Source organism: Copadichromis virginalis, linkage group LG12 (assembly GCF_057382275.1).
Source record: "Copadichromis virginalis isolate Kocher_CV1m ecotype Utaka linkage group LG12, C_Virginalis_male_GT1.1, whole genome shotgun sequence".
Lineage (NCBI taxonomy): Eukaryota > Metazoa > Chordata > Actinopteri > Cichliformes > Cichlidae > Copadichromis > Copadichromis virginalis.
The window spans coordinates 13641615-13665093 of NC_140629.1; the positions used below are offsets into that span (position 1 = coordinate 13641615).

The window sequence follows — 23479 nt, forward strand, 5'->3', positions numbered from 1 at the left end:
ACACGATGATACAAAAACACACCTGATGCGGGGAATGCTAGTAAAAACCTCTCTCCACGGTTTCCTGCTGCGGCTTCCAAACAGAATACATGGAGGAGGGAAAACAGTTCTCAGCAAACAAGATTACAGCTGTGCAGGCTTAACAGGCATGCCATTAAATATATCTTCCAGACAACAAAGGCAAACACAGAGTTATCTCAGTTTTTATGAGAACTGAAAAAACAAACAAGGAGGGGGAAAAAACCATCATGCATGATTTCCTGGAAATCTGTGGTAATCACCATGAAGAGCTGCTGGACCATCAAAGATACAATCAGCCACTTAAGAGTCTGTGCAGTTCTACACTGGCTGTTATTTATGCTCTGATTTCCCTTTTGGCAGAGCTGCTGTTTGTAAGAGTATGAACAGAGAGTGCAGATGTTAGTCGAGGGAATGATCAACAAGGATTCAATTCAGTCTCCTCTGCCTGTTCACTCAGGTCTGCTTTGTTTGTGTCTGTGTGTGTGTGTGTGAGAGCAACTCATTTGGTTGCTGCTGGATGGAGAGTTACCACCCGTCTCCACCCAGTCCTGAAATATACCAGGAAGGATAGCTACAGACACGCAGACACACAGATCTCCTGAAAAATAATGAATCACTCTTTTCCTCACTAAATGCTTTCCAAACAAAAGCAAACTGCTTAAACAAAGCAGCTGACTGAGCATTTCTTCACTTAACTAAACACGACTGGCACAAGGATGCTTCTTGACGGGACAGGATTATCTTTGAATATATCTGGGGAACTTTTGAATAGCTTTGTGTGAAAAGCTTTCCATATTTGGAGGTTTCAGGTCTTATCAGAGCATGTTTTCAAAACAGATTGTGTCAAAAACGATGGTAGATAACTCTATTTTGTTTAGCTGTCCGACTTCTTTCTTCTTCCTTTTTGCAAATGCATGCCTACACATGTCTACATCCACAAAATACTTTGTTAGATACATCGCTTGGACCCCCTGTTGATTTCAGAACTGCTGAAATTCTTCATGGCATAGATGTAGTAAAGTGCTGGAAACATACCTCAGAGATTTTGGTCCATAGTGATATGGTAGAGTCTCACAGTTGATGCAGATTTGTCAGCTGCACGCCCACAACACAACTCTCGTATTCCACCTCGTCTCAAAGGTGCTCTATTGGCCGTTTGAGTACAGGGAGCTCATTTTTATGTTCAAGAAACCAGTTTGAGAGGATCTGAATTTTGTGACATGGACTGTCATCCTGCAGTAAGTAGGTATCAGAAGATGGGTACACTATCCTCATAAAGAGATAGACATGGTCAGCAACAATACTCAGGTAGAGTGTGGCTTTTAAATGGTCCTCAGTTATTAGTAAGGTTCCAAAGAGTTGCAAAAATATATCCCACATTCTTACCCCACCATCATTCCTCTCTCCAAGGTTGTCTTTAAGATTGCACTGATGTGTTTCACATGAAGAGGGTTTTATTCATCTTCAACCTAACTGGGACTTAAAATTCAGAGAGGTCTTTTTTTTCTAAAGCTATAAAGGATACTAAACATTATATGCAAGTCTCAAAGGCTAAAAGTCGGCGTTGTGGTTGGTTTAAAAAGTTTATAAAGCTTTAGCATGAAAGTATTTAGAAAGTTTCACAGTGAAAAACAAGATTATGGGGAAAAATATTGTAACAATACCGGCATTGTGTGTTTGAAAAGGGTTGGAGTGGGAAAAAAAGACTTTTGAAGTTATCTAAAATACACTTGGAAAAAATATCTTTTCATGTTGGTGAAATTGCAAGAAAATGTCAGCAATACAAGTTTCAACCTGATGAATCACAGCAGTAACACAAAAAATGGATAACACCCAGTATACTAACATTGCTAACAGCAAACTAAACTACAGTGCTGACTGCTCAGTGCACAGACAGGACTTACACCAGTTACTCTTTATGTATGAATGGCTACTGGGCCCTGCAGAGGCCTGTGACAAAATAAGCTGGCAATGGTGCAGATGATGAAGGAGAATTTCTAAACGCATTTTTATTTAACTTCAGTCATAAATCAATGAGTGATTTATTGATTTGCAAAATATGAGTAGCATGTATTAATTGTAAATGACCAATTCACAAGTACATATTATCCAAATACAACTTAATCTCCAAAAAATGATCTAAAATAGTGTTGAAATTTTATATATTTATTCGTTTCTAATGACACTTTTGAACTTTTTTCATGACATGAATGCCCAGAGACAGGAAGCGAGGCCTCGTGGGGAAATGAATGGGAAAGAATTTACTGTCAGAAATTCTTCCATTTTATTCTTATGCTTACATTTTTTTCACTCTCTCTTTGGTTAGGGTGAGGCAACAAAACTATTTGGGTGAGGTCTCCAAAAAATACAAACATGCTTCCAACCGAAACAGTCCTGCTGAATATCCATGCATCCTCATAGACGCACAAAATCGCATTTTGTGACTACTACATGAATTGCCACGAAACGGTGCTAATAATTAATAAAAGGGTTGCTTTGCTGAAGTCGTATATCATTAACTTACAATTAATTATTAGTTATAACCAAGTGCAAACGCTGAACAAGTGCCAGAACAATTTGCTTATTATACTTATTTGTTTTTAATTTTTTCTTCTTCGCCAACATTATAAAACGACTCCATCACAGCATCTGTTCTCGTTACTAGCGGATGATTAATTACTTGTCCCTACCTACTAATTATAATATATCTAAGCAGCAGTCAGGAAATTAGATAATTTGCTTAAATGCGCGTCAGCAGGTTCGCAAAACACACCAGCCAAAGTGTACGGGAGGAGCAGGGAGGATGTGCTCGCCCCTGTCGGTTGTACATGGAAGTGATCCAGATCATGAGGGCTGGACTAGATCCAGGTACGAAGGGGGGGCCGAAAAAAGCCTGGCAGGATCATTAAGAGGGAGCTCTCCAGTGAAGAGCGCGCACACACAGGGCGCACACATACTGGAACACACGGTCAGAGCAGAGGAGCTCTCATGCAGCTCGGTGCCAGACGCGCTGTCGACTCTTTGTTTTTTTGCGCGAGTTTTACTACATAGTTTTTGTTTGTTTGTTTATTTGGTTGGTTTTTTTTAATTATAAATCACATAATATTTCACGTTGGAGCTGAGTCCGTGGCTACCGTGTGTTTGTTTCGGACGTCTTCGCGCATATTTGGAATATCTTTCCGGATTAAAGTGGATACTTGACACCGAGCAGGTACAGTAAAGTTTGAAGCTGAGCTGATATCAATCTGAGGGTTTTGTCCAAAGCCTGTGGCCAGTGGTTAAATGTCATTCCCTGATTTTTTTTCTTTTCCTCACTTGCAGAAGTCTTCTTGAGAGAGTTCGCACAGGATTGTTTCTGCTCGACTCAGGAGCGCTTCAAGGAAAGAAAAAAGTATTGTGAGTGCGACTGGGCTTCCTTTTTTTTAAATAACTGAGCCGTCCCAGAAATGGTGGGGCACCTACATTTACAAGCGATGGATGACAGCCTCAAAGGAAAGAACCGGGAAGGTCTGCTCGACAGTCCAGATTCGGGTTTGCCCCCCAGTCCAAGTCCGCCCTTCTGCTCGCTTTCTCCGGCTCTGATCGAGTCGCGCTCGGGCAGCTGCACGACGCCCGTCGAAAGCCATCATGGATATTATAAGAAGGAAAGCAGAGAAGGGAAACTGGTAAGAAACAAACTGTTGCACTTTATTGTTTTAATACCGCCGTGTGAGCGGAGAGCGGACACTTATTCCTGCTCTTTGTGCCCAATTTTGCACTCAGATGCTTCAGTGACACAATGAATTAAAGGACAAAGGAGTTCATCTTCAGTAATGACGCTGAAGGAAGAGAAACTGAAAACCTGAAAGTCATTTTAGCTTTTGGCCAGGAACAGATTTCACATCAGTCCCCCTCACACAACATCTGGAAGCTCTCTCTCGCTTTCTCTATGAGTGCGTGTGTGTGTTTCTGGAATTCAGTTGCAAACTTATGAATTTGCACTCTTGCTACTGGGCCCTCCACAATACAGTAAAACGTTTTTATTTTTTCAGCCTCGTGCATCAGCTGGGCCCTGAGTCTAACCCTGTTACGAAATTAGGGCCCAGGGACTCCCAGGGGTCCTTTCCAGAATTCACTCAGAACGATGACACTTATTAACACTGTTACTTCATCAGCATGAATGAAGGTGGCAGGCTGAGCAAATCAGTAAATAGTCAAATGTGATCAAAATAATAATGGTATTTGAGGATTTGCATATGAAAAACCTTGGATCAGGCTTTTACTCAGAGTCTGCTGTTGCTACAGGATCGCGACTGTGAACTTGTAGACAGAAAACCAGACTTTTAATCCTGTAAATTAACCGTCAGCAGCAGGTCAGTGCCCTCTTTTTGAAACCTGCTGGTTCAAATTAGTTGATTTTTAGGGCAGTACTTCAACCTGTTTTGCTTGTTATCCTAAAGCTATGTGCAGTATTAGCCTTCACAGTCTGTCATGTTGCATTCTCATGGGGGGTGGGGGATTTAGAAAAGTCAGTAGCACAAATATGTACAGACAGTCCCCTACAGGTGCAAAACTGTCCATTTCAAACACTCATTTATTTGGCTATTTTACTCTGACTTTGATCTCTTGCTTAATATTAATATTTTTGTCCATATCTTGCTAGTCCTGCTCAATCTCTGAACACTCACAAGCCCAGCTCCTTAAAAAGAATAGAATTAGAAGCATCAAAATGAAGTTGCAGGGTATCCAAGAACCTCAAAAATCACCAAAAAGATCACTGAAGTCTAAAAAAAAACATCTGGACATCTGGAAGCCAGCATCTTTCTGCATTAAATGCTGTTCACAATGAGTTTAAATGTGGAAGTAATAAAAACTCTGTCTTTATATAGCCTTTTTGATCTTTGCTGTTTCTTGTCTTATCTGAAAATCCTAAATAGCTTCCTGCCTATATGATAAACAAATGTGCAAAATGAGTCAGACATTGCAGTTTAAGGCAATACTTTGTTTTTTGTTTTGTTTTTTTGCTGGGTAAGCAACATAACATGAGACATTGTCTCTTCTTTCAAGGCAAACGCTTTTCATTGGCACGTCCTGCAGTGAATCACATGACGAGGCTGATTTGATTGAAAATCATTTCCAGGTCACTCCCAGTTCCAAAAGTCTTAAGAACATGTCTGCACAGGCTGAGGTGGCTTTTAAAGTGTTTCAAAAGAGGCCTCAGAAATGCAGCGCTGCATCCTGGGAGGTGCACGAAACTGGTGTGTGCTGGGACGTGAAGCAAAAAAAAACCGATCATCTAATCCTCTGGAGGTTTGGATTAGAGTGACTCCTCCGCTTTGTGGTTTTTCCCTCTTCTTTTTCTTTTTTTAAAGAAAGGAGCTGCTCCCGCTTCTGTCTGTGGGCCTGTTTGAATTAAAAGAGTCAAATATTTCTATCTAAAAAACAGTTTCCCCAAGTTTACTGAGTATAAATCTGCTGGCAGGATGAAAGGAGGTGTAACTATGCGCCGAATTTTGTTTGTTTGTTGTCTTTTTACTCCTTCCAAATCTATTTCTGTGTTGTTTTTGTATGCTACCTAAGAATAATCCTCTGGTTCTATTTCGAAGGTGCAGGGGGGGCTCGCTAAAGCGACCTCAGGCCATTGCACAAGTGTTTGATGACCTCTCACTTCTCAAATTAAACACAGATAAATGCTCAGCCAGCTTCGTCCGTTTTCAAACGTGGTTCAAATTCATGCAGATGCAGGATAATTATTCCTATATCTGCATCTTTTTATGTGTGAAGAGATTTACAGGAGCGACAGGATGCATGAAAAGCACATGCGTGGTCGTGTAATCGCGTGTATTTCAGAGGCTGTGGACGTGTCCAGCTCAAGGAGGTGGCTCCAGCTGCTGGTGGATTAGACAGGAAGGACAGGAAGGAGACAGATGACTTTTTCTTACATTTGGCTTGCTGTGGGACACTGATGAGCCTGGCTCTGCCTCTAATGCCTCTACTGCTGTGCAATTCAGCAAATTTTGGTATCGATCAGATAGCAAGTGAATACAGGGTCAGTGTCGATACTAATACCAATACTTCAAATCTATAAAGGTAGCTTATGTAAAGGAGAGCAGCGTGTCATGGTTTTAGGACAATGCAGTTATTTACGTTTCATAATAATTAGTTTAGACAACATGCATTTTGAAACTGGATGTTTTTGGAGACTACTCGGCTGTCAGCTCTCCAGCTGTCCGTGTCTGTGTCTGCAGCCAAGTAGAATCTGGGCTTCAGAAAGTAGAAACAAAGTATCGATCCTACCGGGCTAGTATCAGTCCGATACCAATACCAGCACTGGTATCAATACTATTGATATTTGGATAACATCCACACAAACACAGACTTTGCTGCAACAAACAGCCTACAGTTGGAAGTCTGTGTTTGGGTTGGCGTTTCTCTCCATAGCTCGGCATTGTGTGGGTTACTCAGTTGCACACTATTTCTTCTTACGTGGATATGTGCTTCCAGTGGGGTGGTGGTGGTGGGGGGTGCTGTGCTGTGTGTACATGCTCGGGGATACGGCGCCTGGAGGAGGCCTCCCCTCCATTCACAACTGTTTGCTTTGCAGACCTTGCCAGAGCGCACCGTCTGCGGCGAAATACCTGGAATGCTCTCCACGCTGGAGCAGCGGTGGAAAGACAATCAGACCCTCGCGCGCTGTTTCCAAGTCACAGAGCAGAAAAACGAACCAGGCTGAGGTTCGGCTTTTTGTTCGCTGCTGCGTGGCAGCTGTTGAAGCGCGGCGCCGTCGTACAGACAGCCCCGCGCGGCAATGATGGTAGGCTGTAGGTAAGACGAGCTTCTCGCGGTGATCTGCAGCGCCCTTGGCCTTCTCTTGCTCGTCCCCTGTAGCGGCATGTGCAGTCCAAACCGCAGCATGTGACAGCTTCTCCTGTGTAATGTGAGAGGGAGCAGAGCTGCGGTTGTGGAGTGGTTTGATTCAGACGGGGTTAGAGTTTTAATCGCACGTGTACAGAAAAGGGTTCGTTGCATTGTTGCTGTACCAGCTTTTGTGTCCACTGAAGGCTCCAGAGGGGGCCAGTCTTGTAGGTCAGAGGTCAAGTCACAATCAGAGCTTCAACAGACAAATTATACAACAAAACCAAATAATGGGGGTGTGCTTAAAACAATACTTCAAATTTGTATTGCGTGATATTTGGAAGAGAAGTGTTGTAATCCACATGTCATAACAACGTGAACAACCCTGTGTAGTAACATATAGCCAATAAACTGTACAGGTATTGATTGGAGCGTTTTTGACTTCAGTAAGAAGTCAGCTTTAGCTTCAGGAGGATATGGGGACAAATTTGTTAATGGATTAAAAGAAAATGTCTTCAATCAACATAATTAATGCATGTGAGGTAGTGCAGCTAACCTTTTGTAATCTAAACTCATTTTTTAAAAAGCACATTGAGTAACACGCTGCATCTCTACCAGCAGTGGTGTGGGTGTGTTAACCTCCTTAGAGCTGGGATGTTGGAACATAAGGGCAGGAAAAGGAGGGCTACGTTTTTGAACTTTTAAATGTATTTTAACACGTTTTACAGCTTTTCCTGTTGATAAAGACAGGCTGGAGAGTGAAAGTGTTGTTGTCGTCTTTCTGGTCTAATTGTTGTAGTACTGGCCTGTACCTTTTAAAAGGAGAGTTGTTGCGAGGTTGAGAAGAAACAGGGTGGGGACTCCAGTGATTTGAACTGGCTCTTTTGGGATTTCTTATCTGGGATGATTGTTTGCTTATATGTGAGATTGTAACCTGTGTTTTCTCTGCACAGCTGCCCTACCTGCTGCTGAACTCCACGGGAACCGACCCCAAGACTCGCATGCACCCCGTGTTCTTTGGAGAAAGCATCGAGGTCAACCCCAAACCAGAGAAGGAAATCAAGTAAGGGCGCATGTAAAGATGTGGCACTGTTTTTGCATCCTCTTTCATCTCTTTATTGATCCACTTCACGTGAGTTTCTTAACAGCCACTTTGTCGTTTTCAGGTGTAACTCTGAGGTCAAGTACGACTCCGACAAGCACTACCGCGACCGGGTGTTTTGCACCCCCGTTCCCACGGCTACGTCCTTCAGCGAGACGGTGGTGGCGGTGCGGAACTGCACCTGGAGGAGCTACAAAACCCAGGTGTACCTGGAGCCCCGGCAGAGGCCCGTCAGCTACCAGAGCACCACCATAATCTACCCAAAACATGCCAAGAACACTTACCGCACCACGCTCAACTACAACGCCACAGGCTCCCGCCGTTGGTATGTCTCCACAGTGAAACTGGAGTCAAGTGAGGATACTAGTCCCTGCATCATCTACACAGAGGACCTGTAGGGTCTGGACTGCATCAGCCTGCACAGGAACAAAAGCTATTTGGTGATTGTCCTGGTTCTTTTCTCTTTTTTTCTTCTTTTTTTATTTCAAGGACAAAAAAACTCACAAAGGCCCACACTGAGAGGGAAATACTTCAAGCAATATCTGGACTCCATGAAAACCCTGCTCTGTTCACCTTTACTGGCCATGGAAGAAACTGCAGTGGCATTTAATAACCTGATTATATTTAGATTTTCTACTGTTGCAGTCTCTAAAAGGAAGGGCGCTGGGTTTCTGGCAGCTCAAAGCTGCGCTTCGGTGGTTAATGTCTTATTTAATTACAACGCTGACAAGTGGCCTTCGCACTACTTCGGGTTCCTTTGCAACCTCAGTGATGGCAATGATCAGAATGTAGATATCTGTGTATATAGAGAAAAATCAAGACTCGTGTTTTGGATTTCAGCCGAGCCTTTGAAAAATCAGTCACACACAATGTAAAGCTTTCTAAATAATGGCTTTATTGCACTTGTTTTCTATATATCACAGTTCTCTCCAAGGGCTTTTGGCACAGCACGGGGGAATTTCAGGACTGCGTATGAAAATTTGGACCAAAGAGCATTTTGAGTGAGACTGCATACTGAGGCAGCGCACTCGCTTATCATTGGACACTTTCAATTCAAGCTTGTGCAGTTTGATCGAGAGAGCTAAGGCTTTTATCAAAACAACACAGTTAGAGAGGATATATGAGGAGACATGGGATCTCCGTAAAAACTCTCTGTAGCATTATATTTAACTGTGTCGGACCACGACAGCTGTTCATATAAAACAAACGCGCTGGTGAGTGCAGTCAACGATGCAGTTTTGGTGACTGGTCCTTGTTTGCTCTCTAGGAGGTGCTGAAGGGCTGCAAAACAAAAATGAATAAATAAATTAGCAATAAAGAGTTTAATGCTTAAAAAGTGAATTAAAGTGTGGGTAAAGGACCACATCATCTGTAGTTCCAGTATAACTGAGATCAGGACCTTCAACAGTAATTCCCTTTTTTCCCCTGTCTTTTTCAAACAGTTCACTTTTAACAATCAGATTGAAGTATGTAACACTCCCTCGTCATAATTCTCAGTACAGAACAAACTGTACAGTGGCGCTCACTCATCTGCTTCTCTGTTAGGCCTACAAAACAAGAAGCTTTTCCAAATTCACTCTGTGCAGTGATCTTACATCTGTTTTAACTGTTCCTCGTGTTATTGCCAACACTGCTCCACATTCAGTGGCAGCGGACACTATGAAAGACAACTCGTTAAGTGATTTCATTTAAAGATTGAGGAATACCTTAGCGAGTAAAACCGTCCATACTTTTAAGTGATAATAAGAATAATAATCGATTTAATCTCTGATGTCGAATCACAACTTGTAGCATACCTTCCAAAAAGCCAGTCTTACACAACAAGCTAAACTAGAGTCCTGCCAATACTGTCAGCTGATATTAGCAGACTTATCTGTGATAAACACATTTGAAAAGCAAGGAAGAAACGGGAGAAACGCTCTTAAGTTGAACTCATGTTGTGGTTGTTGTTGCACAGTTTGTCCACCAGAGGGCAAACTATGTCTGCAGCTTTCCTCCAGGCAGGGCACTGGATCAAACTCCACAACCAGCTGATGTGAGCAGTCAGCAGACAAGTAAATAAATAACTACACAGGAAAAATGTGAAAAGTTGGGGGGGGAAGGAAATCTGCGAATTTTGAGAAAGTTCTGTGTCTGAGAAGAAAAAAAATATTGGCCGATAAATCGGGATATCTGATATTTAAATCACCCGATACTGGTATCAGTCTTAAAAATCCGGTATCAGTCGGGCTCTAAGCTAAAGTAACATTTAATTAAGAAAACAGAGCACTGTTTCTGTTTATCAGATATTTAGTAAAAACTAGCCTGTGAAATCAAACCTCTGTCACCGATGTGCAGACTTTATTTAATAAAATCTAATTAACTAGGCGAGTCTAGAATAAACTGAGCATTTCCTTTTTTCAGATCCATGGTAGCACAAAAACTCACAAAAGTGAAGCAGTGAACCCACGCCACATTTCTCCATTGAGGGTTTCATCTATTTCTTTATGTGTGTCTAATATAAATATATGTACATGTTTTAATTATTGAACATGGCAAATATTGAAACTTCAGACTTTACCTCAAATTTTCTTAGGTATCAATTTTAAGTCATTGCCAGTGTGTGTTGTTGATTGTCAGTTTAGGTTTTCTTGTATTTTCACAGTTTGAAATAGCCTCCGGGTTAAGTGTCAAACGGAAAAGTAAGGCGTGCACGAAGCCGAGGCAGTGCATCAGTACTGTAAGATGGGGGTATTTTTAGAGAGGAAGAAACAAATATAAAGGGCGAGAAGAGACGAGACAAGCAGATCTGCTCTTTTCAAAGTAAAAAAATAGAGCGGCTGAGGAAATTGTTCAGGAGACGGTTTTTTTTCTACAAAACAAAGCTCCTCGGGAAGATGTTACGAGTTTTGCAACGTGCAGATGGTGCGAGAAATGTCAGAGACAGCCTGTGAAATGTCAGAGGATAATGAGAGACAGTCGACCAGTGTCGAGTGTAATACTTTGGTGGCTTTATGTGAGATCCTTTGTGTGTTTTCTAACACTTGATTTTTGTTACTGTAAAATATTTTCCTGTTGTATATGTGGTATCGAGGCACTTCGCAATTCTCTTTCTATTTTTGTACGCCAATCATTGTTGTTATTCTGATCGAAGAAAGTAATTTAAAACAAAAGATGATTATCCTGATGGAATAAAAGACAAGCAGTTCCCAAACCTTACTTCTGTTGTTTTTGTTGCTCGTCTGTGATCACGGGAAACAGAAACAGGTGTTTCTATTTGACAGACTGTACCCCATTAAAATAGAGTCGAGGCCTGTCCATCAGGCAGAGTGTAATGTTAATGTTTTTAAAGCGTTGTCCAAGAGCAGAGGCTGTAAATCAAGGTGGCGATCGTTCCGCCTGTTCATCCTCGGCTGGTTTTAAATATCAGACTGCAGCAAAAATAACATAAGCTGCTGCTGGCAGTGTTGGTGCAGGTTTTTGGATGGGAGTCTGCTGCAGCCCACATCATCATTCGGCGCCTCATCCGTCTCTCCCGTGGCGAGGCAGCAAACGGGGCCTGACCGCACTTTCACATTTAGGACCTCATCTATAAAAAGCTTTTTCTTTTAGTGTGTTAATCCAAACTGTACATTTATTATTTTTAAACAAACCACCAAAAGGGAAGGCTCACCCCAAAATTAATGTTAGAATACAGTTTTTCCTCTATTTGTTTCTAGCAGGGTTTTAATAGTTTTGCAATTTTCATTAGTTTTTATTTTTATTTAGTTTTGACTTCAGATTTTCAATTTTATATCAGTTTTAATTAGTTTTTACCAATTGTTTGCTAGTTTAGTTTTTATTTTTTTGAAAATCCTTAGTTTCAGTTTAGTTTTGATTAGTTTCAGTTATAGTTTTAGTTGTGTTTGCAATAATTAAGTGCAACAAAATCCCAGTTTCGTCATATCAGTCATGCTCTTCTGCTTATCCTTGGGTATGTTGCTATTCCAGCTACCATACCCTGCACCCTGGACAGGTCGCCTGTCTGTCGCAGGGCTAACACGCAGAGACAGACAACTCACATTCCCACCTATGGGTTCTTTAAATAAATAAATAAATAAATAAATAAAGGCAGATGAACAACCATTGATACCAGGCAACTATAAAATGTATATCTTGGCCCCAATGAGACTATTAACTCTTGCAGCACCGGGTGTTCGTAATTTTGGTTCAAGTGAATTGATAAACTTTTTGAAGGCAATTGACTCACACGGTTATGTAGGTATCCCCGTCCTGTTGTCTCGGGATGCATCACGCTGCCTTGCCTGGGGTTAGCTTCTGTTTTCTGGGGATGAGGGTTGAGTGTGCTCCCTTACCTTCTCAAGGTAAGCTAGGTTAGCCTTCTTGTGTGAGCTTTTCAAGAGCACTTTAAGGTTTGTGGGATTTTTTTCCCCTTTAGAAATGTCCCTCATAATTTGTCTCTTTCCACTACAAGACACTTGCTTTATCCAAAACACAGTCATATTCAAAGTAATCCCAAATTGGACTCTGGCGCTTTCTCTCGACTTTTCCTGACATGATTCTGCGCGTGGACAGAGCAGCAACACAGACGACTCGACTAACGTACTGCCACCTGCTGGCATAATGAGACACAGCAAGACAAAAATCTGGAAACTAAACTTCATTTTCTCCCTTGACTATTGTATGACACGCACACATCTACGAAAACTAAACACATTTTTGCTATAAATTCAGTTAATTTTAGTTTTGTGAACACTCATTACAGTTTTCCTTTTTTATTTTTATTTCCGTTAACGAAAATGTTTTTTCCACTTCTAGTTTTCGTTATTTCGTTAGTTTTCGTTAACGATAATAACCTTGGTTTCTAGTGTGTGTTCTACTTTTGTAGACATCAATAGTTGTGGAAATGTCTGCTTCCTCTTGAATACAATGTAATTATTATCAGCTGGCTTCATGGTGCTTACAACCTTTTAGTGTCAGCTTCCTGTAGGAACTACTTTATAGCTGCATCTCAGTAAAAGAAAAACTATCATTGTGACTAGAGGCTTGTTGTAGTGAGAGCATGCCCCACCATATCTGAGCCATTTTGGACGGCTGACAAAATAGGAAAACCACAAGCAGGTAAATATTAGGGGCGCAACGATACACAAAATTCACGGTTCGGTTCGGTTCGATACTTTGGTGTCACGGTTCGATATTTTTTCGATACAAAAAAATGTTCATGCCTTTTTAATTTGTCATTTATTAAAATTATAAATATATATTTTAACTCAAAAGTACAGTTTTTAAATTTAACCCTAACCCTTGTGCGCGTTTTTTATTTTGACAGCGAATGCGCACCTGCGGACCACTTATGTGCACCCCTGGTTATTTAGCTCGTCATATTGCAGCCACAGAAATTCTTTTGTCCATGAAACCATAAAGCTGCACTTTCTTTTTGCCTTATAGTCTCATTTGTCATAACTTCTCCGTTTTGTGGTAAGCTTTTCTTTGGCTGTCACTTCTTCACCCCGACCTGTCTTATTTGGCTCAGCAGAACTAAAATATATATACTGCTACTTTTACACACGCACTCACATAAGCTCAGCGATTCTCTGCGCGATCAACCTCTCACATGTTTAAGCTTGCTGCGGGAGATTTCACTTGTCATGTTTGCATAGTAAGCTAACGATTAATAAGACGATGTCAGAGGAATTGGTGCACAAATTATCATCACTCACAGATCAGTGCTGTCATTGCAAAGTGAAAGCAAAAAAACAAGCGCAAATTCAAACGCGATTTCAATATGTCACATATTGACAGTGGCTCACCGATGCCAATGACATAATTACCCAGCTACATTTCTGAAAGAATGCAAAAGCATTGACATATATTTTTCCTACAATAGCCCGACGGGCAGGGCAGAGAGATTTTCATAGCCTGACTGGAAAGATCGCTAGCTCCGGGACGTCGGGCTAGCGATTTTGCAAGCCCTGTATCTGATTGAGGAATCACTCATCTTTGGAAAAGAGAGTTTATTACAGAGAAATGTCTCTTTCCAAAATAAAAGCTATACTATCCGCTTCTTCTGGGCTATATTCTCAGCAGCATAAGGAGAATCACGTGCTAACAGCTGTCTAAATGACTCGGCTAAAGTTAGTAGCATGCTTGTTGTTTTTGTCTTTGCACTAGGATGATGTTGGGGTAAATGTGCAGTCATATTCGTTGTGTTCCCACTAGTGCTTTCAGGTTAATCTCGTTGAAATGACCTTAACGCCACAACACGGCAAATCTCCGTTAACGAGCTACCGCCGATCGCCCCGTGCATGGGGCTAGACGGCCAACACGTTAACGAGCTAACTGCGCTAACACACTAGTTCACACCAATGTAATTAAGCATTGCATGGCACATCCAACATACTGTTTTACTTTAGTCCATGACTCGCTTACCTTCAGGGTCATACGTCACATGAAAACCAAAATAATTCCAAACGCCAGATCTGAATGAGGGTGGGGGAGGTCCATCTTGCAAGGAGAGCTTAACTTCTGTCTTGCTAGCTTGCCCTGCGCTCTTCCTCCTGACTATGCTGTCTGTGTTGAGCGCTCAGTGGATCTGCGCTCGACAGTGCAGCCTAGGCGGAGTAGTCGAACGCAGATTCACTGAGCGCTCAACACAGACAGCATCGTCAGAAGGAAAGTTGATAAAATAAATTACAAATGTTGTATTGTTCGATACATATGCGTACCAAACCGAAAGCACTGTATCGAACGGTTCAATATCGATACCAATATCGTTGCACCCCTAGTAAATATACTCTCACTTTATTGTGAAACTTCAAACTTCACCTCAAATTTGATTTGTTATCAATTTTAAGTCCCCCAATGAGGTGCTGGAAACATTCCTCAGAGATTTAGTTCATTTTGACGTGACGGCATCACACAGTTGGAGATTTGTCGGCTGCACATCCACGATGAGAATCCCCTGCCCCACCCACATCCCAAAGGTGGGTTGAAATCTAATTGGAGAGGCCATTTCAGTAAAGTGAGCTTGTTCTCACATTCAAGAAACCAGTTTGAGATGATGCGAGCTTTGACAAAAGAAGATGTGCACACTGTGGTCATAAAGGGATGGGAACGGCCAGCAATGCTCAGGATGGCTGTGCTGTGTGGTGTAAAAGAAGTGATTTATCGCATCTTAACACCACCAGCAGCAGCACCAGCCTGAGCTGCAGATGCAAGGCAGAACGGATCCAGCCTTCAGAGATGCTCTTCTGCATACATTCTGGGTCTAACAGTGGTTATCGGAGTTACCGGTGCCTTCCTATCAGCTCAAAGCAGTCTGCCAGTTCTAACCTCAGACACCAACGATGCATTTGTGACCACAGTCTCTTCTGTCAGTCCTAATAATTATATAGCAGATTGAACTGGAACTGTGCTGCTGATGCTTACCGACTCTCAAATCTTATATATCATATGATTACAAAGTGAAATTGCATTCTACTGGTCGGTTGATTTTAGGTTTTATCAGGGGTTTGTTGAATTCGGCAAAATCTCCGCAGAGCACATGAAGCAGCTTTACTTTGTAGCTGCAAACTTAAATTTAAAATGCAGCTCGACCCATTTTCTTCAATTCTTCTGTTTAAGAAAGAAGAAGAAAAAAAAAAACCTCACAACAAGACATTCAACATGCAACTGAAATATTTGCTTGTACCGCCCCCTGCTGTAAATCAACCGCCATTACTTTAGGCTCCAGTAATAAGTACAAATGGAAAATGGCAGCCCCTCAATCAAAGCCCCTGCCAATAAATAACAAGACTGAGACCATGAATGGCAATAAGCTTTTTATTTAAACATTAAGGCAGTGTCTCTTTTGTTTTTCATTTTTACACTGCTATCCACAAAGCTTGCTGGTGGGCATGTAGAATTTAACCATGTGAATATGTCTTCTTTCTTTTCTTGTAATACCAACCTTGAAGCAAGCCACATAAATATTTACATCTCTTCAGTTGTATATACAATCCTTGCTATTATACAGTGGGTTATAATAAAAAAAAAAATGCACAAAATGGTTGAACAATGTGTTGTTTGTCAATCCCCCACCCCTCCCTATCCCACCCCCCCCACTGGACAGTCCAGGGAACACCATCAGCAATCACCTTTGTCCTTTTAGGTTTGAATGATTAATCTGGTTTCCAAATGAAACAGGCGTGCACTGAACAAACAGTGAGAACAAAAAACAAACTGGATACATGTTAAAATTAATTTTTAGTATACTTAAAAAAAACAAAAAAACATATTAGTCAGGGAACAGCTGGATATGGCTTAGTCTGTTTAGCGTCACATTCTTAAATTTCATCAGTGGATAAGTGATATACACGCAGAAACTGTTTCTGCCGTGCCTGATCAAATAAACCATCCATCAGTCTTGACAGAAAAAAAACTTTAAAATAAAAACTAAAAGAAAGAAAAGAAAGAGACCTCAAACACAGCTGAGATGAGCTTTTTGCAGGTAAGGCCAGCTAGATGCTTCACCGTCAACAAGGTAGGATGAAGGAGGGAGAGGAGGTAGTCCTATAACAGTCATGTTTGTGTTGCGAGTATTACGAGCTTACTGCCGCTGCTTCCCAGTCCCAGGCAGGGAAGGAAAAACAGAAGCTTTTCACATCAATTTACAGAGTTAGGGTGACCTTTAAAACGCTGCACGAAAATGTGCTAAAATTGTGAGAAATCGTCGTGTAAAAACTACCAGGATGCTTCTGAACGCCTCGCCCCTCCACCTCCTCTGACTCGTACAAACTCAGGAGCTGCAATGAAGTACACTTGAATTAATTTGTCATAGGTCTGTTGTTTAAGAAAGCGTCTGATGCAGGCCCAGGTAAGCAGTCGTTTGACACAGTTTTGTCTTGTTTAGTGTACAAATCGAATGAGTGAAACATTTAAAAGCTAAGGCAGTGATGGATTGGGAAGGGAGGAAAAAAAGATGTTTCATTTGTTTATTTTTTTGTTTGTTTCTTGTTTTACATTTCCCTGTGTGGACAGTATAAATCCCGGCATGTGGGGGCTAAAAAGAAAAATTGTGCGTCACTTGAGTACTGTATATTGTAAAATAAATGGCACTTAACACTAAGAATATCTCATAACTGTACAAAATCTGCCTGGATGAGGAGTCGAGTCTCAGTGCCTCTTCTGGGCAGCAAAAGGTCAGAGGTCAGATCGGGATTCTAGCAGGCCAGAGGAACCCGACACTGCCATGGACCAAGAGTCATAGAAGGATGGCTTCCTTTTTAATTCTTTAAAGTCACCTTTTTTAATGCAAGGAAACTCGAGTGATGCTGTGGAATTCGCCTTTAAGCAGCTTTAAGTTTGGTCTGCAAACTGGCTCGAAGCGGCTTAAGTCATCGATCACCGAAATGTGATTGTCGCTTTGAGTGCGGGGGAGCTACACAATAGAGGTGGCAAGACCAAAGAACAAAATGAGCAGATGTTGAAGGAGACCTCCACAGTGGGATTTTCTACGCAGTTCTTGTGTCCATTATTTTTTCCCACCTGACACAGGAAACAATTTCTTAAATGCCATTGTGAACAGATTGACAACTAAGTGCTTAATATCCAAAAAACCGTTTCAACAAACACAGACATGGTTAATATATATAAAAAAAATAAAATAAAAAAAAACAGTGAGAGTGTCACTTGTCTCAGTGCCATCCATCTGGCAAATCATCTCTCCGCACATGGATTCCTGAAGTCAAACTAGGGCTTTGCCTTTTCTCCAGGGCCCTCCCCACTATGTGACGACATCAGCAACGAACAGCATGTTTACCCTGTAAACCAATGATATGACCCACCCACATAACAATCTCTGCCTGCGCCCCCCCCCCCCGCAAAAAAGATACATCCTTACAACAAAATGACACCATCAAAAGTTCACCATCAAAATGTACTAAAGGTCTCAGCTCACCAAACACAGGACTGGACTGACAGAATTTAAAGTAAAAAAAAAAAAACAAAACCAACAAAAAAGAAAAAAACCCAAGGAAAAAACAAACACGTCGATTCTCCTCCTGTCCACCCTCGCATGTGTTCTTGTAGTGGTAGCAGTGCTCAAGCCACGTACACCTGGAGTTCACCATGAAGAAATACGAGAGGGTCATCCGTGTGCATGCCGCTGCTCTCAGGTCAAATCATCTGTCACTAGAGCAGCAGTCATCGGCCTCCTGACCGGACCAACGACACAATCTCAGTCCCCTCCACACAAGTGTAAAAACATTAGACCAGGATACCCGCAAAGGGTGGAGGTCCATGTGTGTATATCGATAAGGCCAGTGAGGAAAAGTAGTAAATTAAGAAGAAAAAAGAAAAAAAAAGAAAAAGTGATTTGTCCTTTGGAGCAGTCCTGGAGTGAATGCATAACATGTAAGCGCAAACATACATACACGTGCGTGCACACATGCATGCACGGGGGGTGCAGCAGTGCTCCACTTCGTCGCTGTTTGGCATATCAGGTGCATGAGAGGACGCCGCGATCCATTCTCGATGACTGATGGAGGAAATACGTGTTGGAATGGTGTGGGAAGGTCTGCGGATGCCGTGTTTGTGGAGGTGAGTGACCGTACGCAGGTCCTGTTTAATCTGCCGTTTCCAGTCACTCGCTGTCGGACAGGGTCTCGTATTGAGACACAAGCAGAGGTTTGTGCTCCTCCTCCCCCCAGGAGGGGCGACCCTGTCCGGGTCCGGACCCTGGTCCCTGGCTCCCTTGTTGGCCAGAGGAGGGTGAATGAGCAGGCATCGGTCCGCTGGGGTAACGCATGATCAGCGGGTTGCATGGAAACGGAGTTGGTGTTGAACCTGCAGAGAGCAAAACCAAAGAGTTGTTAGCAAGTGTTCACACTGCACCTACAGGATCTCATATGAAATCAGTGTCACAAAGGTTTATACCTGCAGACAAAGGCCGGTCCTCCCAGACACGGTTGGTGAGCGGGGTTCGCCTGTTGCAGTCTCCCTCTGAGTGGACCGAGGACACTGAGGAAGGTCTCTCACCTCCTGAAAGCCCTGGTCCTGGAGACTTTGCCTTGCGCCCATTAGAGCGTCCACTACCCTTCGAGGACTTTGTGCCTCCTGCAAACAAAGGAGATCAAGCGCCGATCTGAGTCTACAGTATACTCCGTTTAAAGATGCTTATTCTGAGCCACCTTTGGCCACATAAACTATAGCTTCCAACATTAATGTTTACGTGTATGGTTCTGTTTGTCACAGCAACACATCAGTAACGCCTAACGTACTCAGGAGCAGGTTTAATCAATGTAAACAAGATTACAGACAGAGCTAAACCGTGTCATTTCAGGAAAATTACCAAGCACCGCTGCTCTATTCTTGGGTTGCAATCAGTGTATTGATAATGACAAGAGCATCGACATGTGTGATGTGTATGCTGAATCAGCCAGTTGATTTCGTAACTTTTAGGCAACAAACAGAGAACTCCATAGTGCTTCCTTTATGACTTAAAACTTGCTTTAACCCAAAAATACACTTCGGTACGGTTGCACAACAGATCATATAATTCAGCTAACTGATAATATTTATTACTATAGATGAGAAGCATGTTAGACCAATTGTTAAAATGGAGACATCTGTTTAAGTAGAAACACCACTCCATAAATAGAAATGCTGGCCACAGAGATTTCCATATATATGCCAAACATTAGGTAACATGATACAAGGACAGTGCAAGGTGCCATTGATCAGATGGCACGGATGCAAATTCTATAAAAATATAGTGTAGGTGTAAAATTTGAACCTTTGGATTCAAATCCAAACCAGATAACGTATGAAGGTTTCTTAAGTGTTGGCACCTTGTGACAAAGAGTCTTCAACTCGCCCCTCTGCAGACAAACCGGAGCTCAGCGGGGTAGCAGCGTTGGATGGAGAGCGCTCCTCAGATTGATCATAATTGCCCATCAAAGCCTTTCTTATAATGGCCTCCAGGCCTATTGAGTTTCCAGGCGTTTCTGGGGCTGGGTTTTGGCGGATGTTTACAGGTACTGTGAAAGAAGAGATCATTATAAAGGTTAATAGTTGGCCGAAAATCACAACAGTGAGATGCAAAATGGTCAGAAAAGTAAAAAAATATGTAAAAACGCTGTTAGGGAGGACGAAGAGCATCAGCAGTGAATAGAGTAAGATATCAAAAAATACAGGATTTCTACTTGTTGGTATACACCAGCCTGAGTGTTTCACACTTGTACTTAAATTCAGTTACAGATGTAGCGTTGAGTGAATAAATAAAAATTAAAAAAAATGGTTGAGCTGCAGCCTCTTCTCCGCGCGCACACACACACACACACACACACACACACACACACACACACACACACACACACACACACACACACACCAGCAGAGGCAGTGAAACCAGGTTAAGTTAAAAATAAATGTTCTGGCAACAAGAACCTTCGTTACTGAAAGAGCAATCAAAGCCTTGGTGTAGGCCACTATGCAAAACACCTGTTAAATTTAAAACCACTGAGCAGCTTCAGTTCACACTTGTTAGCACCTGTATTAGAGCGCAGAGGACTGTGGAGAAACCAGAAAACTCCACTCAGCGTTTACTAAAGCCAATTTCCAACTCTGTCCTGGTTTTAGATTTCTAATGGACTTACTAAAACTTGTTCTTTATCTTCAAGATTAAAAGACAAAAAAAACCCTTAAAAATGTATTTAGGAAATGGCAGGAGATGCACTGTTTGGAACCAAACTGACTCAGAGAACAAAATTAGTGCAAAAAATTACTCCAGAATCAAAGCATCCTTTTAAATTCGTGATAGATTTGCAAAATCTAGAAGACTGGCTGAGAGAGCAAGGAATGCACACAGAGTATAAGCGCAGATTTCAAGCATGTGTTCCTCTTCAGTAACAGCACGGCAATTTAGATCAGAGATCGACAGCCGAAGAAATATTTGCCCTGATATAAAAGCGTGCTCTTCTGTCACAACCTGACAGGTAATGTTTGGAGTTCAGCAAAATCTGAATATCCTATGACTGATTACTAGAGAGGAGTATATATACATGAAGGTGTGCTGACTAAAGGTTTTCTTTATGCACTGAATTCTGTAGAAATATGACAAAACCTGAACTCTGTTACTGCTAAAAGTACCTTTGCTGCCTGTAATACATCTCTGTCATGTATACTTCTTATATCAGGTAATGTTTTCCTCCTAACAGCTCACTTCAAGCTTGGCTCAGTTACATTAAGATACCAGCCTTTTTACACAGCAGAAATGTGTGAGGATCAGGTCTAAACGTTCTGCAGGACCGAGCCAAAGCAAAGGCAACACACTCTTGAACAATCCACCTGTGCCTACAATACTGCCAACATCTCCCACTTGCATTCCAAATAAATTAGCACTCCTAGTGTCATATATCACAGCTATGTCAGGCACAAACTAAGACATGCTTTCCTCCCCTGGCATTAAAGATTGATGCAGTAAAGTGTTTTCTGTGGTTAGTTTAAATCATCTCCTTCCTAAATATTGTGCTCTGAAAGGGAAACTACGGCAAATACATATTCATTCAGTCCACTACTGTTTCAGTTGCAAACTGCAGCTATGGCAAAAACAAGCAAACAAAAAAAAACCTCAGGATTTTTTTTGTTTGTTTTGTTAAACACTTTCAGAAACAGTAAACAGAGTCATAATTGTCAGCCCAGTTATATGAAAACTATGTGTTTAAATTCAAGTTAAGCAACAGAGGAATTCACAGGCTAGCATAAAACTGCAGAAGATGATCGTCTCACAGAGATATGGAGCCCACCACCACCCACAATGCTCTCAGACATGTGCCCATTCCAACCACACCCATCTTTGACTGATTCTAGCGGTGCATTAAACTGCACGTCTTCAAACTTTCGTGGCTGCCTCTTGCACGGTTGTGATGTGCCAAAGTACACAAAACTGACTTTGCGTAACAGTACAAGTCTCCAAGAGCACAGTTTGCTGATACAGTCTTAAGTACTGTGGTTGGTAATTAGCCAAAGCTAGCATTCAAATCAGAGCTTTGTGTCTGCACACAGAAATGGATTGTTAGCTAACGCTTCCTCACCGATGGTGAGACTGTAGGAGGAATTTAAACTGTAAAGGTAACATGTATAGATGCTCTCATACATTTTCTCATATCTAACAAGTAGGAGACCAAGTCAAGCCTACACTGCACCTGCAGCACACTTGAGCAGAACTTGAAAACATGCAGCTAGCACTGTTCCCCAGTGAGCAGCTGATAGCTGTGATCCATGACAGATTAAAGTCTGCCAAGGTGGTGGACATCAATCTTCTTAAACCTAAATCAAATGTGGTGTAGTTGTGTAAGTACAAAGACCGGTTTTTCAAACAAAACAGAGCTAAAATGAAATTTCTGCACTTGGTCAACAATATCAACATGACTGATTTCTTTCTACATTTATTTTACTTCACACTCATGTAGCATCTGCCTCTTGCAGACCCTGTATTAACCACACAAAGGAAGATCAAGCGCAAGTTGCATTTTGAATGTTTGACTTTATGAAAATGCAAAGTTATTTTTGTTTGTTGATGATGCCAGTTATGCAATTCTTAGGTAAAGCTGCCGATCCATTATTATCAAGAAGGCACGGGTATCTCGGCCTAAACGTTCGCTCATTGTTCTGCTGTTTATTAATAGCAATGTGGCTTAAATGATTACCTGCAGTTGTAGATGCTGGCATATTGAAGATTTCTGTTCCAGGCTGACCAGCATCTGAAAGTGTAAACAGGGTTTCTTATTTACGCTCCATTTAAATTAGAATAACATTGTTTACTACTGAGCACTCGGTAAGACCAGTCCTGATGTCAGACTTACTGAAATCAGTTTCACTTCCCACTACTGAAATCATCTTCTTGATGATTTCCTGTTTTTTTGATTTCACAATAGCCGAGTTGCTCTCAGTCAGTTTGCTGAAGAAGGCAGGAGGCTGGGAGGCATTTGGAGGAGAGTGGGAACCCATCCTGTAGAAGAGAAAGTACTATGATGTCAACATGCACACAGACACAAACTAACCCGACTCCTGTGACAAGACAATTTAATAAGCACACATGTAAATATAAGGGCTTCATCATTTTAAAATTGCAAAAAACTTCCAAAACAACAACAACAACAAAAAAAACACTCATTTATCCAACCATCTACTGGTGTGCACTGCTGTGACGACAAGCCCACATTTTTTGTACTCAGCTGTGGTACCTGCCTTCTATACTGAGAATTTCCTAAACAGTTAAGGTGCTACATTCAAGGCATCAGGTCATGCCACCTTATCAAGGAGCAGATGCTCTTTATTGACGTTAAAGCTCCTCCTTTCTCCTACCTCAGAGATGAAACACAGCACAATCAGTTGTTAATAAATGCTGAAACCTGGCAATCACAATTTATGGCCCAGAGGATTACGTGACAATCATGCCACCCACTTCGGTTGTAAAAACTTTTTCAGTGCAACAAGGCTGCCAAACAGATACGCAATCATTAAAGTTTCCTATTTCTCTGACTGAAGAAAATAAAAAAGTAG

At 41.7% G+C, this 23479-nt stretch overlaps 2 protein-coding genes across 6 annotated transcripts in view; one reads left to right on the forward strand and one right to left on the reverse strand.

The window, feature by feature from the left end:
* The first annotated feature begins 2943 nt into the window (after positions 1-2943).
* rflna (refilin A) lies at positions 2944-11155 on the forward strand. The gene is made up of 4 exons (XM_085474796.1): positions 2944-3232; positions 3343-3686; positions 7809-7918; positions 8022-11155. The coding sequence occupies exons 2-4, from the start codon at positions 3468-3470 to the stop codon at positions 8353-8355; spliced, it is 663 nt and encodes a 220-aa protein (XP_085330922.1). The 5' UTR covers positions 2944-3232; positions 3343-3467; the 3' UTR covers positions 8356-11155.
* A 4586-nt stretch (positions 11156-15741) lies between these two features.
* ncor2 (nuclear receptor corepressor 2) overlaps positions 15742-23479 on the reverse strand; it is a 91662-nt gene continuing 83924 nt past the window's right edge. For all 5 annotated transcript variants that reach the window (XM_085474800.1, XM_085474799.1, XM_085474798.1 and 2 more), the window contains 5 exons: positions 22780-22925; positions 22624-22677; positions 19765-19953; positions 18851-19030; positions 15742-18760 (listed from right to left, as the gene is read on the reverse strand). In XM_085474800.1, coding sequence (XP_085330926.1) covers positions 18558-18760; positions 18851-19030; positions 19765-19953; positions 22624-22677; positions 22780-22925 — 772 coding nt within the window. In that variant the 3' untranslated portion in view covers positions 15742-18557. The remainder of the gene's footprint in view (positions 18761-18850; positions 19031-19764; positions 19954-22623; positions 22678-22779; positions 22926-23479) is intronic.